This window comes from Canis lupus, chromosome 16 (genome assembly GCF_003254725.2).
Source record: "Canis lupus dingo isolate Sandy chromosome 16, ASM325472v2, whole genome shotgun sequence".
Lineage (NCBI taxonomy): Eukaryota > Metazoa > Chordata > Mammalia > Carnivora > Canidae > Canis > Canis lupus.
The window spans coordinates 5,902,490-5,919,121 of NC_064258.1; the positions used below are offsets into that span (position 1 = coordinate 5,902,490).

Here is a 16,632-nt window from a genome sequence, read left to right on the forward strand (position 1 = left end):
CTTCTCTTTATCTTTGGAATTTGAAAGCTTCACTATTAAATGTCGAGGTGTTGAACGGTTTTTATTGATTTAAGGGGGGGATCTCTCTATTTCCTGGATCTGAATGCCTGTTTCCCTTCCCAGATTAGGAAAGTTTTCAGCTAGAATTTGTTCAAATACATATTCTGGCCCTCTGGCCCTTTCGGCGCCCTCGGGAACCCCAATTAAACGTAGGTTTTTCTTTCTCAGGCTGTCGTTTATTTCCCTTAATCTATCCTCATGGTCTTTTAATTGTTTGTCTCTTTTTTCCTCAGTTTCCCTCTTTGCTATCAACTTGTCTTCTAGGTCACTCACTCGTTCTTCCACCTCGTTAACCCTCGTCGTTAGGACTTCTAGTTTGGATTGCATCTCATTCAATTGATTTTTAATTTCTGCCTGATTTGCTCTAAATTCTGCAGTCATGAAGTCTCTTGAGTCCTTTATGCTTTTTTCTAGAGCCACCAGTAGCTGTATAATAGTGCTTCTGAATTGGCTTTCTGACATTGAATTGTAATCCAGTTTTTGTAACTCTGTGGGAGAGAGGACTGTTTCTGATTCTTTCTTTTGAGGTGAGGTTTTCCTTCTAGTCATTTTGCTCAGTGCAGAGTGGCCAAAAGCAAGTTGTATTGGGAAAAAGAGAAAAAGAGAGGAGAGAAAGAAGGAAAGAAAAGAGAAAGAGAAAAAAAGGGAAGAAAAAAAAGAAGAAAAAGAGAAAGAAAAAGAAAGGAGAAAAAAAGGGGGTGGGGGAAGGAAACAAATCAAAAAGCAAAAAAAAAAACAAAAAAAAACAAAACAAAAAAACAAACAAACAAACAAACAAAAAAGAACCACAGGGGAGTATCTTCTGATTCTGTGTTCTTTAAGTCCCTTGGCTTCTCCTGGAAGTTGTCAGTCTAGCTGATCTTCTGGGGGAGGGGCCTGTTGTGCTGATTTTCAGGTGTTAGCAGTTGGGGGAGCTGCTGTGCCCCTGCCTGGTGCAGGGCTCGGTGGGGGTTGTTTACCCCGTGAGGCCGCAGGAGGAACAGCCCCAGTGGCGGGGCCAGCTCTGGAAACCTGGATTCAGCTCCGGCAGGAACTCCGTCTGCAGGGCCTGGAGGCTCTGGGGCGGGGCCGCTGATCTGCTCAGCTCCGGGCAGGAGCGTCCTCTCTGTCCTGGGCCCTCCCGGCCTCTGCCTGTCCCGGGGGAGGCCGGATCCTGGGCTGTGTCCCGGCGCCCTGTGCCCGGGTCTGTGCTGTTGGATTCGCGCTCCCGCCCCGCAGCCCCCTCCGCGGAGCCGCCCCCGAGCCCCCCGAGCTGCTCCGGGTCCCGCCGTGCGCGCTGCAGCCCTTAGGGAGCTCGGCGCCCTCTCCCGGGGCGCAGGTGCCTGTCAGTGTCCCCGGGAGCCCGAGGGCATCCCCGCCCTCCTGGGTCCTGCTCCACCTCCCCGCGAGCCCCTTTCCTCCCGGGAAGGTCGGTGCAGCTCCTGCTCCTCCGGGACGGGGCTCTCCTGTCCTGGGGTCACTCGCCCCGGCCTCAGCCCGGCTCCTTGCGGGGCCCCTCCCCCTTGGAGGCCTTTTGTGTCTTTATTTCTGTTTCCCCGTCTTCCTACCTTGATAGATGCGCGAACTCTTCTCACTGTTGCATTCCAGGTGTTCTCTCTTTAATTCTCAGGCCGAATTCATAGATTTTCAGGATGATTGGAAGGTTTTCTAGGTAATTTGGTGGAGACAGGTGATTGGGGACCCTACTCTTCCGCCATCTGGCTCCTCCCCGACTTTAGGGTTTTCTATACATAGTATCATGTCATATGCAAAGAGTGACAATGTTACTTCTACCTCTCCAATTTGGATGCCCTTTGTTCCCCCCTACCTAATTGCTGTGGCTAAGACTTTTAATACTATGTTGATTAAAAGTGGCAAGACTGGGCATCCTTGTCTGATTCCTGATCTTAGGAATCTTAACTAACCCATAGTTAGCATCATACTCAATGATGAAAAGCTGAAAGAGAAGATGGGTTAATTACCTATGGCCTATGTTCTGCTGAGGTACATTTCTTCTGTACTCACTTTGTTGAGAGTTTTTTATCATAAATGAATGTTGAATTCTATCAAATGCTTTTTTGCCTCTATTGCAATAATCATATAATTTTAATTCTTTTTAAAAATATTTTATTTATTTATTTATGAGAGACACACACAGAGAGAGAGAGGTAGAGATATAGACAGAGGGAGAAGAAGTCTCCTTGCAGGGAGCCCAATGTGGGACTCAATCCCAGGACTCTGGGATCATGCCCTGAGCCAAAGGCAGACACTCAACCACCGAGTCACCCGGGCATCTTTTTTATTATTATTATTCTTTATTTTGATAACGTGGTATATCACATTGATTGACTTGCAGGGGTTGAACCATCCTTGCGTTCCTGGAATAAATCCCACTTGAGTGTGGTATATTATCCTTTTAATGTATTGTTGAATTTAGGGCACGTGGGTAGCTCAGTCAGTTAAGTGTCTTGATTTCGGCTCAGGTCATGGTCTCAGGGTCATGAGATCAAGCCCTATATCAGGCTTCACACTCTGCATGGAGCCTTCTTAAGATTCTTTCTCTTCTTCTTCCTGTGCCCCTCACCCACCATGCATGCTATCTCTCTCTCTTTCTACAATTAAAAAATGTATTGTTGAATTCAGTTTGCTAACATTTTGTTGAGCATTTTTGCATCACATTCACCAGGGCTATTGGCTTGTCATTGTGTGTGTGTGTCTTTGCTTTTTTGGCTTTAGGGTTATGTTGGCCTCACAAAATGAGTTTGGAAGCATTCCTTTCACTTCATTTTTTGGGGGAATCATTTGAGTAGGATAAATATTAATTTTTCTTTAAATGTTTGGTATAACTCACCTGTGACAATGTCTGGTTCTAGACTTTGGAGGTTTATCAAATAAAATTCATTTTAACTACTTGTAAGTGGTATATTCAAATTGTTTCTTTCTGATGCATTCTTAGAAGGTTGTGTTCCTAGGAATTATTTATTTCTCCTGGGTTTTCCAATTTTTTGTCATATAATTATCCGTAGTAGTCTTATATGATCCTCTGTATTTCTGTGGTGTCAGTTGTAACTTGTCTCTCATTTTGATCTGTCTTCTGTTTTCTTAAGTCTGACTAGAGGTTTGCTACTTTTGTATGTCTTTTCAAAGAATCATATTTTCATTTCATTGATATTTTCAATGGTCTTTTGTCTCTATTTTATTTTTTCTCTTCTGATCTACATTATTTCCCTCTTTCTACTAACTTTGGGCTTTTTGTGTTCATCTTATAGTTCATTTTGGTATAAATTTAGATTGCTTTTTGTGGGGTTTTCTTGTTTCTTAAGGCAGGCTTGTATTGCTAAAAACTGCTTTTTTCCATTAAGACTGCTTTTGCTAAAAAAAAAAAAAAAGACTGCTTTTGCTGCATTCCATTATTTTTAGAAAGTTGTGTTCCCATTCTCATTTGTCTCAAATATTTTTCATTTTACTCTGTGATTTCTTCACTGACTCCTTAATTGTTTACTAACTTGCTGTTTAGTGTTCATGTATGTGTTTCTTCAGTTTTCTCATAACTTATTTCTAGTTTCACAATATTGCACTTAGAAAACATGTTTGACATGATTTTAATCTTTTTTAATTTATTGAGACTTGTTTCATGATCTAATATGTGATCTATACTAGAGAATGTTCCATGTGTATTTGATTTTAGCATATGTGCTGCTGAAGTAAGCTCTCCATGTGTACTTGAGAAGAATATAGATCTGCTGCTTTGGGGGAAAATGTTCTATATGTATCGATATGTTGTTTAAGTCCAATGTATCCTTATTGAGTTTCTGTCTGGATGATCTATCCATTGATGTAAATGGGTATTAAAGTCCTCTACTATTATTGTAAAAATGTCGATTTCTCCCTTAATATCTATTAATATATGTTTGATATATTTTAAGTGCTTTTATGTTGGGAGCATAAATATTTACAAATGTTATATTCTCCTCTGGATTGACACCTTTAGTATTATTTAATGCCCTTATATTTGTTACAGTCTTTGTTTTAAAATCTGTTACTACTTCAGCCTTTTCATTTCCATTTGCCTGGAATCTCTTTCTATTCCTTCACCTTCAGTCTGCATGTATCTTTATTTTTTGTTTTATTTATTTATTTATTTATTTGACAGAGAGAGCACAAGCAAGGGGAGCAGCAGGCAGAGGGAGAGGGAGAAGCAGGCTTCCCACTGAGTGGGGAGCTCCATGGATCATACCCTGGAATCATGACCTGAGCTGAAAGCAGACACGTAACTGACTGAGTCAACTACACATGCATGCATGTATCTTTAGATCTAAAGTGAGTCTCTTGAGATGCCTGGGTGGCTCAGCAATGGAGCATCTGCCTTTGACTCAGGGTGTGATCCCAGAGTCCCGGGATCGCATCCCACATCCTGCTCCCTGGGAGAAGCCTGCTTCTCCCTCTGCCTATGTCTCTGCCTCTCTCTCTCTGTGTGTCTCTCATGAATAAATAAACAAAATCTTTTAAAAAACAAACAAGTATCTTGTTTTCAGGATATAGATGGGTCTTGATTTTTAATCCACTCAGCTTCCCTATGTCCTTTGATTGGAACATTCAGTCCATTTAGATGTAAATTAACTATTGACATATATGCATATGTCACCATTTTGTTAATTATTTTCTGGTTTATGTAGTTCTTTTCTGCTCCTTTTATATTCTTTCAGTCTCTTTCCTTGTGGTTTGATGGTTTTCTTCAGTGACATTTTTGGGTTGCATTCTCTTTTTTTGTATATCTAATACAGGGTTTTGGTTTGTCGCTACCATGAGGAATATACATATATGTATGTATATGTGTGTATGTGTGTGTGTGTAAAATCATTCTATTTTTAGCTGAAAGTCAATTAAGTTTGAACACATTCTAAACCAATTTTGAAATCTGTTAAATCACATGATTTGACTTGATTTTTTTTCTTTCCCCATTGCCACTACTTCAGTTCAGATTCCTCTAATATCTCAATAGTATCACTCAAGCAATCAGCCAGCTGGTCTCCTGGCTTCTAATTTCTTCTTCCTCTGAATCATTTTCAAGAGTGATAATTCAAAGACGTAACTTTTTATTAAGCCAGACCCCTGCTTAAAAATCTTTACTACCTTCATAATGCTATTAAAATTAAAAGATAGTTTGGCATTTGGTGCCCTCAGTGATGTGACCCTTTTATACCTGCCTGCTTCATCCTCACTAATTCTTCAATCTTCTCTGCCCTGTAAACAAGCTTCAAGACATTTTTTGAATTCTTGTGCACTCCTCCAGCTCTGTAACTTTCACTAGTTGTTAATTTGCTTGAGTTGTTCTCATCTCAAAAACTCATTTTCACTTTCCTGATCTCCACAAGGACCTTTTCTGATTATTTCATACAGGACTATTTCTGCAATCACCCCAAAAGCTCACTACCTGAGAAACGTATTCACATTGCATTTGAGTTACTTCATCATCTATCATCCCTGCTGTGTAGTTACATTATGGTCAGGAACGATTCATATTCACTATTATGTCTCAAGAATTATTCAATGTTACAAACATGTACTAGAATTTCCATTAAAATTTCTTGAATTAACACCAAGAGAAATTTAGCCCACTAGCATTGATATCTTTTGACAATCTACCTGTATCACACATTTTAGAACTGGATTATTTTAGATTAAGTTAAAATATCAAATGGGCTCCGGATTAAATGAGACTTCACCTCTTGTCACTGAGATTGTGTGATACTGTGTTCAGAAAGGAGAGAACTACAAATCTGACTTACACAAGACACAGGATGAAAGGACTTTGAGATTTCTTCAAGGGAGTAAGATGAGCTACTATCCATTCTTTATCCTCTTTCTCCTTCTTTGCCTATTGTACGATATTTCTCCCCCGCTTTGTTCCTTACTTAGGTGTTTTCTCAGAGATGAGGTCTGGTCCCAGATAGTCTACCTCACTATTTTACAAAGATCAGCTAGGGCCCTGTTGTGTGTGGGAGGAGGGATCGGAGAAAGTGTTCAGACAGAGACTAGAGCGGGGGACACTGCATAGTTGACCCAACTATCCTGATTCCCAAAATATGCATTAAAATTGTCTTGTTTTTCAATGGCTTTGGTCCTTTCTAAGACTGACTATATCTTTTATATTTTATATGTTAATTCCAATTTTATTTGCTCATTGCTTTTAAAGTCTCAGGAAGAAGTTAGGAATTTTTCAAAGATTAGACAGTTTTAACATTTCAATTGTACCTCTTACATATGCAGTAAAATTCTTCTCAAATTGTTTGTATGCTGTCAAATAGTGCCCCAAGGAAAATGTGACTTTTCCTTGGCCAGTAGTAGCCTTGTACAAACACCTTTAGTTATATTCCTATCACTATAAAACAAGACCGTCTGTGATGCTCCTTTCTCAAGGTAGCACTCAGACAAAATGCTATGTGCACAGGTAGCAGGTCCAGCACACAGACATCTTCACAGCCTTGATAGCATCTCTGTCCTCAGAACAGTGACTCACACAGTTACAGGATGTGGATACATATGCTGTGCAGTTTTCTGAGTCTAAAATATGAAAATGCTTTTGTTCCCAATGGAAGCACTATAACCTTGCACAAAATTTGGATGATTAAGCACCAGTGTTCCAAAGTAAGATCCATGAATAGGTCTCTGATTACAAACAATGTGACAATCAAAACAGCAAACTGTACTTTTTGTTCATCACTCTCAGGCCACATGAATGGAGATTGAGTAAGGGTGGGAAGTCCAGTTCAGCAGTGCTCATCTCCACTGAACATGCTGCTGTGACATAAAAATATGCCCACATCCCACACCCCAATCCAACCTCCAGCCTCCTACCCAGCACCACCAGTATATGTGTCGTCATCTCCTTCCTGGTTGCCAGGGCAATGCAGGTGATGCCTGCCATATCGGAGTTAACTGGGATAAAGCACAGGGAAAGTTCTTTTCTCTAAGTGATGTTCAAGATCCATCAAGTTGCCAGTTTTGACGTTATTCCAGATAATTGCCCTAATAGTTTCTGCCAGGCTCCCTTCACCTCCTTATTCCTTACACTATAAATCATGGGGTTCAGCACAGGCATCAAAATGGCATAGAAGAGAGAAATCAACTTCTCCTGAAGGACAGAGGGGCTGGAGCGGGGCTGGATGTAAGTGAAGATGGTCATGCCATAGCACAGGACAACCACTGTGAGGTGAGAGGCACAGGTGTGGAAGGCTTTCTTTCTTCCCTCTGTGGACTGGATCTTTAGGATGGTGGAGATGATCTGGATGTAGGACAGGAGAACCAGGAAGAAAGGTGTCATCAGCAGAACAATGCTAGAAACCATGATTGCAATCTCGTTGGAGGAGATGTCTACACAGGCCAGCCTGATTACAGCTAGGATTTCACATGATATGTGATCAATGTACTTATTTGTGCACATGGGCAGCTGAAATGTGATGACAGTCTGCATGAGAGAGTTCATAGAGCCACTGACCCAGGAGGTGATGGCCAACCTAGTACAGAGCCCTCCGTGCATGATGACCGAGTATCGCAGGGGGTCACACACGGCCACATAGCGGTCATAGGCCATCACTGCCAGTAGAACAAACTCAATCCCACCCAAGCCCAGGGAGAAGAATAACTGGGCGGCACAGCTCACAAATGGGATTGCTTTATGGGCTGCAAGAAGATGTGCCAACATCTGAGGAACAATGCTTGTGGCATAAGAGACGTCAACGAAGGAGAGGTTGGTGAGAAAGAAATACATGGGAGTGTGGAGTCGGCTGTCCAGTCTGATGAGAAGAATGATGAGGAAGTTTCCCAGCACTGTCACCATGTACATGATCAAGAAGAGGACAAAGAGGGAGACCTGTGTGTCCCAGTCACTGGACAAGCCAAGGAGAATAAACTCTCTCACCCAAGTCTGGTTTTCTGTGTCCATTAAAAAACATATGATTATTAATCTGCAGAAGAAGACAGAAATAGTAGAAACTATTGAATTAAAGAACCATAAGAATAACTTCTTAAAAGAATGCATATTGCATATGACCTTCAGCCTTAGCCAGATGCTTCTGATCATGCATACAGTATAATGACAAGCTTGATCCTGATATACATTATATCTACTCTATGTAAGAGAGATAATCCATTCCTTCAAAATGACAAGACAGTCTTAGGGATTTCACGGAGGCCTAGAGATAACGCAGTGTGATTTTAAGAGCTCTATTTTTTAACTTACCATAGTTCCCAGGGCAGGAGGTGATTATATGTGATAGTGGGGGATCAAGTTATAGGCAATGAAGATAAACATGATCAAATTCAAGAACAGGGGCGCCTGGTGGTTCAGTCGGTTAAGCGTCTGCCTTCAGCTCTGGTCATGATTTCAAGGTCCTGGGATCAAGCCCCACAACTGCTCAGCAGGGAGCCTGCTTCTCTCTATCCCCCTGCCTGCTGCTCTCTCTGCTTGTGCTCTCTCTCTCTCTCTCTCACTCTGTCAAATAAATAAATAATATATTTAAAAATATAAAAATAAAACGTTCAACCTCTTAAAAAAGTCAAGAACCACATTACACATATCTACTACTGCACTATCTATCTACTACTATGATTAAAAAAAAAAGTAAACAACTTACCCAAAAAAGTGGGAGAAAGAAGGCCTCTTGGTGGCTCAGTTGGTTAAGCATCTACCTTCAGCTCAGGTCATAATCTCAGGGTCCTGGTATCACACCCCACATAGGGCTGCCTGTTGAGCAGGGAGCCTGCTTCTCCTTCTCCCTCTGCTGCTCCCCTTGCTTGAGCTCTCTCCCTCTCTCTTTCTCTCTCTCTCAAGTAAATAAATTTTGAAAGATCTTTAAAAAAAGGAGAAAAAGATTCAGATGTGGAAGATATATAGTACAAACATGGCTAGTGTCTCACAGACAGATCTGGAATTTGAGTGCCTGGATATGAATCCTCTCTTATGACATACCTGATACGTGATTAGGTTTTCCTATATAAAATGTGATAATGTTGCATAATTCAGGAGTAGATTTAAGGTAATATGTAGATAATCTATTAGGAAGTTGCTTATAAACTGTTACTGGTAACGGGACTTCAGCAGTATTTAGCGCTAGGAATTGTTAATATGAGTTCTTCCCCAGAAAGAGAAACAAATATACTTGTCCTCACATCCCCTCCATCTTATGCTCATTACTAGAATAATCATCCTAAAATACAAATTTAATCAGACCACTTTTGCACACATACCGATTTGGGATATCTGTCTACAGAATTAAGAACATCATGGACAGGGGAGTATCCAAGCACTAATTAAAGAGGACCTGCTCTAATTTTTATTAATTTTAGCATTTATTATCAGAACTGTTTTAGAGCAAAGTGTTTTACTAAAGTATCCTGCTAATACTTAAATACCTTGCATGGATATGTCAACCAATTATTTTTAACCCATCAAAAGTATATTTATTTCTAAAGTCAATTCCCTTGATTTTATTTTTTTAAAGATTTTGTTTATTTATTTGAGACATACACAGAGAGAGGCAGAGACACAGGCAGAGGGAGAAGCAGGCTTCATGTAGGGAGCCTGACATGGGATTTGATCCTGGGTCTCCAGGATCATACTGGGCTGAAGACAGGCGCTAAACCACTGAGCCACCCAGGCTGTGCAATTCTCTTGATTTTAAAATAATTTAAGTTCAAAATAATTGATGTCCATAAATGCCTATGTTCTACAGTTATAGAGTCTCCTCTTGACCTCTCAGGAGATTAAGAAAATAGAAATAGCATCTATGTTTGAAAAACCAAATGAAGGAGGAAATATGGGTCTGTCGGTTGATTTTAACACTTGCAGTACACACTATTTTCATATTACTTTGGATCAGCTTTCACCTAAATAGAGCTAGATTCCTAGTTTGTCCTCAGATACACAATGAAATAATTGGTACACAGTGTGCTACTCATCCAAACAGTTTGTGTTGAAAAGATATAGCTTGGTCTTCTCAACTCTGATCCACAAACTTGTACTATTCATTGATGTCAATGGATAAGACAGACTTTTTAGATTATTTGTTCCATTTTTCTCAGTAGAAACAAGATGCCCAAATCCTTCTCAGAGAGGACACAACTCTTGTTTAAAGCCAGATGTGAACAATGAACACTGTTAAGAACCAGTCTAGATAGCTCCTACTCTTGTACAAGACTATTTTGTGTTTTCTCCTCAGTATTTTTCCCGACTCTAGCTGCTTTTTAGTACTTTAGTACTTAGTATTCCTTTAATAAATAATAATAAACTAATCCTCTTTAACGTCATTTGGGTCATATCTTCCTCATATACAACAATCCTCAAATGACACTTGTCTATGTATGTTTTGAGATTTGTTTACTCAAAACTGAACGATTTAGGCTGCCAGTTTAGACTATAGCATTTAAAAATGATGTAACTGGGTAGTTCACCTCCTTAGACATGAGCACCATGCAGAAAACCTTTTCAGATTCTTACGTTTTATGAATTGTGATGGATATAGGATAATTATGGTGACCACAATAAAGAGAACACAAAATGACATAATATGAAGTTGCTATTGAAATATTCTGTTTTAAATTTTCTCCTTCTTGACCTATCACGAATGCTTGAAACTCCAATAATAGTAATTTACCCCTTTAATGTTGAAATTGTTCTCTTTGTGAATTTTGTAGATGTAATTATTCTAAATAGAGTTTTTAAAATACCAGGAGAAAACTGAGACACTTACAGATGGAGAAGGGATCAGGAATATCACTGAAATTACAGGGAAAATCAGGTCTCAGGCATTGATGCAGGCATCAACTCTTCATTGTTAAGATAGAAACATTGGCCACAGTTAAAGTACCTCCATGTGCCTTCTCCCATTATCCAGTTATTATTACAAACAGCAAATAGAACCAAAATGCTTTCTCTCTTGGAAAGAAGGGATATGCAAACAAAAACCAAGTGTTCAGATTCCTAATCCAACACATTTTATCTAATTAATACAACTAATCAAAAAGCTCAACTTCAGCAGTTATGGTTTTTTCTTTAAGTAAAGAAAATCTGTCCAATTGCCTGAAATCTATGTGACCTTGTGCATTGGGGAGCTTGTCAGTCTTGGTTGGGACAAGTGAAAATCCCAAATACAGAACAGAACACAAGAAGGTAGGTCCCACAACCTGCGCCTGCAGATAGGGCTCTCTCATACTGCTCAAAGTGACTCAGAGCCATACCTTCAACAAGGTGAACTGGCCATAGAAATGGCACTTTCATGTAGAGAGAGATTTCTCTGACTCCCGACTGAAGAGTTGGTTGATGGCCACAGTGAGAGCATCCATCCTGAGCAGGAGTACTTGCATCATCCTAACCTATGAAAACAGATGAGTCACGGGGGGCTTGGGTGGCTGGTATCTCAAAGGTGGGTTTGACATCCTGAAAGAACAATTACTTTATTCTCTTTGTGGTCTGGTGAACTTCTAGCCTGCCTTGGTTACCTGACTTTTCACTTCCTCTGAGACCATTTCCCAAGTCCCAGTTTCTCAAACATGTATGAACCTGACACTCACTTTTGGCAACATATTGTATCATGGTCTCCTGTAAAGCCTTGTCTTCTTTATACTTCTTGTTCCCTGTGGCTAAGACTAGGGTTTTCATGGCAATACAATTCCCGCTGTCTAGCAAGTCTCCATGGTGCAATCCCCACAGCCAGTTCTAGGGAAACCAACCCTGGGATGACCAGAATCTTGCCTCCAGTTCATTGTCTGAGGGTCAGGGGTCTATGAGTAGGCCCTTAATTGCCTTACATCTTCATTTATCTGTTACAAAAAAAGAAAACCATAATATTGTCATTATCAAACCCTTCAGAAATAATTGAGATATGAGGATTTAGAGCAAGTGATAATGTATCTTTCCTGAAAATGTAATATACTATAATACTCCCACATCCTGCTAACCAATATCAATACCTAATGAAAGATTTTCTCTTTCTGGGCTTCTTCCCTAATGGTCTTTCTCTCTCTGTGTCCATACTAAGCTTTGGAATTGAGAATACATATTACCCAAGCCTCACACTCCTGCAAAGCAGTCATTTCACCACATTTGCTATAATGCTTAGGATGAGAAGATTTCACCAGTCCTGTTTCATGCCCCTGACCCAAGTCCCTAACAAGTCACATCATTTCTGTCTCTGTCCCTGCCGAGGCCACACTCCCACAGGCTGTGGATGTCTCTCAGATGTTAATCAGTGCTGACAAAGGAGATGTGTCTGTTTTCCTCTAGATGTAAGCTGGTCTCAAGAGCTCTCCCTCCAGCACAAGGATGGACCACAGGAAGAGACACCCCAAATTCCTTGGGCCCCAGGGCTCCTCAGTCACCCGGGACTACTTGCCATTGCTAGGGACACTACTGGGAGGACATGGACAGGAGCTCAGAAACAGCTCACACACAGACCTAATGAGCTTTGGCAGCAGCTGCATTTGCAGGGGAGGGCTGACACATCCCCCCAGGAGCCTCCTGCATGGCAATGTTAATTGCTGCCACCACTCCCAATGCACAGGACAGGGCCTCCACCTGCCCTTCTCCCTGTGGAAGGTTCTTCTCCATCCCTCTGCCTCTCACATCTTCATTGCAGCTTTAGGCCATTCTAAAGAGTCAGAGAAGCCAGCCTTCTGAGGTTGGAACATGTCCTCCTAGAGCCCAAACCAGACTTTAGCCTTCAAGACCCCAGTGCAGGGAGCAGTGACTGGGGCTGCATCTAAATCTGGTGGAAACACCCATTCTCCCCTTCTGGCTCCAGATGCCCTTACTTCTCCTTCTGGAGACAGGAGAGATGTGCTTCCCTCCCCTGATACACGTGCAGTGTCCAGTGGGTTTCTCTGGCCACTGCAAGTATGATGGATATCCTAGGACATTCCTCATGGAGTTATTTAAATAGCATTCCTCATGGTACTATAACAGCATCATGTAGATAGATTTAAAGATCTAAATGTACAAAAAGTTGATAAAGGAAGCATTAGCAACTACTGAAAAAATAAAATGGAAAAGAATTAAGATCATCTAAGATCCTTGACACAAAAAGGTGATTTTTTATCCCTCTTCAAACTCTATTTTTAGTTTAACTTTGTTTTTATAGAGATTATAGCTTTATATGCTGTTGAATGAAATAATACAGAAGTAATTCTTGTGCTGTTTGCCCAGTTCCCCCCAAGGGTAACAACTTACAAACCTATAGTACAATAAGATAACATGATATATAATAGGCTATAAGTCTACAAATTATTACATGCTATGATATGATATTGTGATTTATTTATATCACAAGATATTGGCATCAATATCGTCAAGATACAGAATATTCCATCACACAAGAATTCCTCATGTTCTTCTTTCATTGCCACACCTCCTTCTGTGCAGCCCCCACCCTCTCCTTGATTTCTGGTAATCACCATCTGTTCTCCATAATTTTGGCAATTGAAGACTTACAAATAATAGAATAATAGAGAATATCCCTTCTGGGTCTAGCTTTTTCACTCAGCATAATTCTCTAGAGATTCATGCAGGTTGTTGTGCATATCAACCATTCGATCCTTTTCATTGTTGATGAGTATGCTATGGTGTGTATGTACCACCTTTTGTTTAACCATTCGCAGGTTGAAAGACATCCAGATTATTTCTGGTTTGGAAATATTATCAACAAAACTGCTATAAATCCCGAGGTTCAGGTTTTTGGGTGACTATAGTGTTCACTATAGTGGGAAATCCCCACTATATGGGAATGGGAAAAATCCCCAGGAGTACAATGGTGGGGTTGCCTGGTAGTTGTATATTTAGGTGTTCGGCTTTTTGCTCTGCTCTGTTTTTTAAGAAACTACCAATCCATTTTCCAAAGTATCTGCGTCATTTTATATTCTTGTCACCAATGTATGGATGTCCAGTTTGTCCTCATTCTCATTAGCATTTGGCATTGTCACTATTTTTATTTCATTTGCATTTTCCGAACAGTTCTAAGTGTTGAAAGTCTTTCTATGTACTTATTTACCATTTGTCTATCTGCTTCAGTAAAATGTATCTTCATGTCACTTTGGATAGTTTGTCCTGCTGCTGTTGAACTTTAAGAATTCCTTATGTATTCTAGATAGTAGTTCTCAGTTGAATATGTGGTTTGCAAATATTTTCTCCAGCCTGTGCCTTAACTCTTCATTGTCTTAACACAGTCTTTCTCGGGGTAGAATTTTATAAACTTGGTGAAATCCAATTTATCACTTTTCATCTTATAACACATGCTTGTATCACATTTAAGAAAACGTTGACTGCCTTAGATTGCAATATTATTCTCCTATGTTTTTTTTTTCTAAAAATTTATAGTCTTGTAAGTCTGTAATGCCTTGAGTGGTAACTTTTTCATTAGCTATGAGATGGAGTTATTCTTGACTTACAAATTCTATACATGGTTAGGATTGCACATAATTATTTTATTTTTGAGCTCTTGCATGAACATGCTCAAGGAGACATTGACCCAGGATATAATGGCCAATCTAATACAGAGACTTCCATGCATGATGACTGAGTATTGCAGTGGTTCACATATAGCCACAGACCTGTTATAGGCCATCACTGCCACTAGAACACTCAAACCCACCCAAACCCAGGGAGAAAAATAACTGAGCGGCACAGCTCACAAATGAGATTGCTTTATGGGCTGCAAGAAGATTCACCAGCATCTGAGGAATGATGCTTGTGGCATAAGAGACATCAATGACAAAGATATTGGCAGGAAAGAAATACATGGGAGTGTGGAGTCAGCTGTCCAGTCTGATGAGAAGAGTGATGAGGAATTTTCCCAGCATTGTTACCATGTATGTAATCAAGACGAGAACAAAGAGGGAGACCCCTGTGTCACTGGACATGCTGAGAAAATCAATTTTATCACACAGATCTGGTTTTCTATCCCACTAAAAATTGTGATGATTCTTAATCTGCAGAGAGAGTCAGATATAACAGAAGCTGTTGAATGAAAGAATTATGAAAGTAACTTCTCATGAATAACATGGTGTACACCCCCGGCCAGACTTAGTCTGATGTTTCAGATCATTCATGATCCAAAATGAGGCATGATCCCAACAGGTAGTATATCCACTCTGCATCAGAGTCAGGCCAGCACCTTCCTAAAAACACGAATTGGTCTCAGGGAGACACAGGGAAAGCCTGGAGATAATGCAATGCAATTCTAGGAGCTCACATCCCAGAAACTTACCATAAGGGCAAGAAGAGAATAGTAGGTGACTATTGCAGGTAAAATGATAAATGATGAAGAAAACTTGGTTAGAAAGTCTTTTAAAAACTACCTTACATATATCAACTAGACCCATCATAATGAAATGGGTAAATTTATTACAAGAGGAAATACTGGGAAGAGTCAGGTCCTAACGGAAAGATCTGGAATTAGAGAACCTAGATTTAAAATTTGATTTTATTCAGCAACTCTGTTATTTTGATTCTGTGATGAAATGGTATGTATGAAACAGATAATATGACATAACTTACAAGTACATTTAGGCTGAAATGTAGGAAACTTACAGAGAACATCCTCATGAATTGTTAGTGATAGTACTGTGGTATTAGTATGGGTATGAGCATTAGTATGACCTCTGCCTTCAGGGAACTAGCAAACAGGATTTCCCCCATGCTCACCCTCTGAATATTTAGATGTAAATAATATTGGGGGCATCTTTTAATAGGTCTGAGGGTTTAGGGATGACTGGGAAGCTTCGAGGGCCATTTGTCTTTTTGATAAACTTTGGTCTCTGCATTGGATAGGATGCGGCAGGGATTATAATTGTATCTTGTTCTTTTTTTTCCCCCATTTTCAACGTGTTGCTGTTAAGAATCTACCCTTTGTATATGGCATCAAAAGAAGAGAAATAAGGGTATGGATGATTAGACTTTCTCCAGACAAAAGATGCAGGGAAAGCACGTGTTTATGGACCCTTCTTCACTGGCAGAGAGGAGAGTAAGAGTTCATTTAGCTGTATATTACAGTAGGGTCTTCTTCATTTTCTTTGCTCAAGAAGCACTTTTTCAGTAGAACTATATAGTATAATATCAATTTTGAAAATAGAACAGTTTCCTTCCTAAAAGATTTTATAGGACAGACTCACTCTCATTAATACTCTGTGCCTAGCTGTTCACCAACCATCTTTTCCCCCAATGTGCAAAAGTGGGGATAAAGGGAGCAGGAGGGCTTGAAAGTAGAAACAGACCTGCCTGCCCATCATTAAACCCATGGATGTCCTGCTAGGGTCTCTGAGCAGAAAGGTGAAGAACTGTCTACACTTCAATTCTCTAACTTGTTAAACAAAAACAAACACACACAGGTAGCCCCAAAATGCCTATCTCTTTCATGGTTCAGCCACAGACATTTTCATAAACTCTGCTGATGTCCTCCTCTTAACCTGATCTCCCCTTTCAACTGTTCCTCCTCTTCAGCTCCATCACGATCCCTCCACCCCTCACTTGGCTTTTCTTCAATCGTGGTCAGACCAAAAAAAAAATATATCTACTTGCCTCAAAAATGACATTCAAATTTAACT

At 40.2% G+C, this 16,632-nt stretch overlaps 1 protein-coding gene across 1 annotated transcript; it reads right to left on the reverse strand.

The window, feature by feature from the left end:
• Positions 1–7,030: 7,030 nt before the first annotated feature.
• Positions 7,031–7,984, reverse strand: LOC112650866 (olfactory receptor-like protein OLF3). Its single transcript, XM_025433715.3, has one exon. It carries the CDS (start codon positions 7,982–7,984, stop codon positions 7,031–7,033), a length of 954 nt encoding a protein of 317 aa, XP_025289500.3.
• Positions 7,985–16,632: the final 8,648 nt, after the last annotated feature.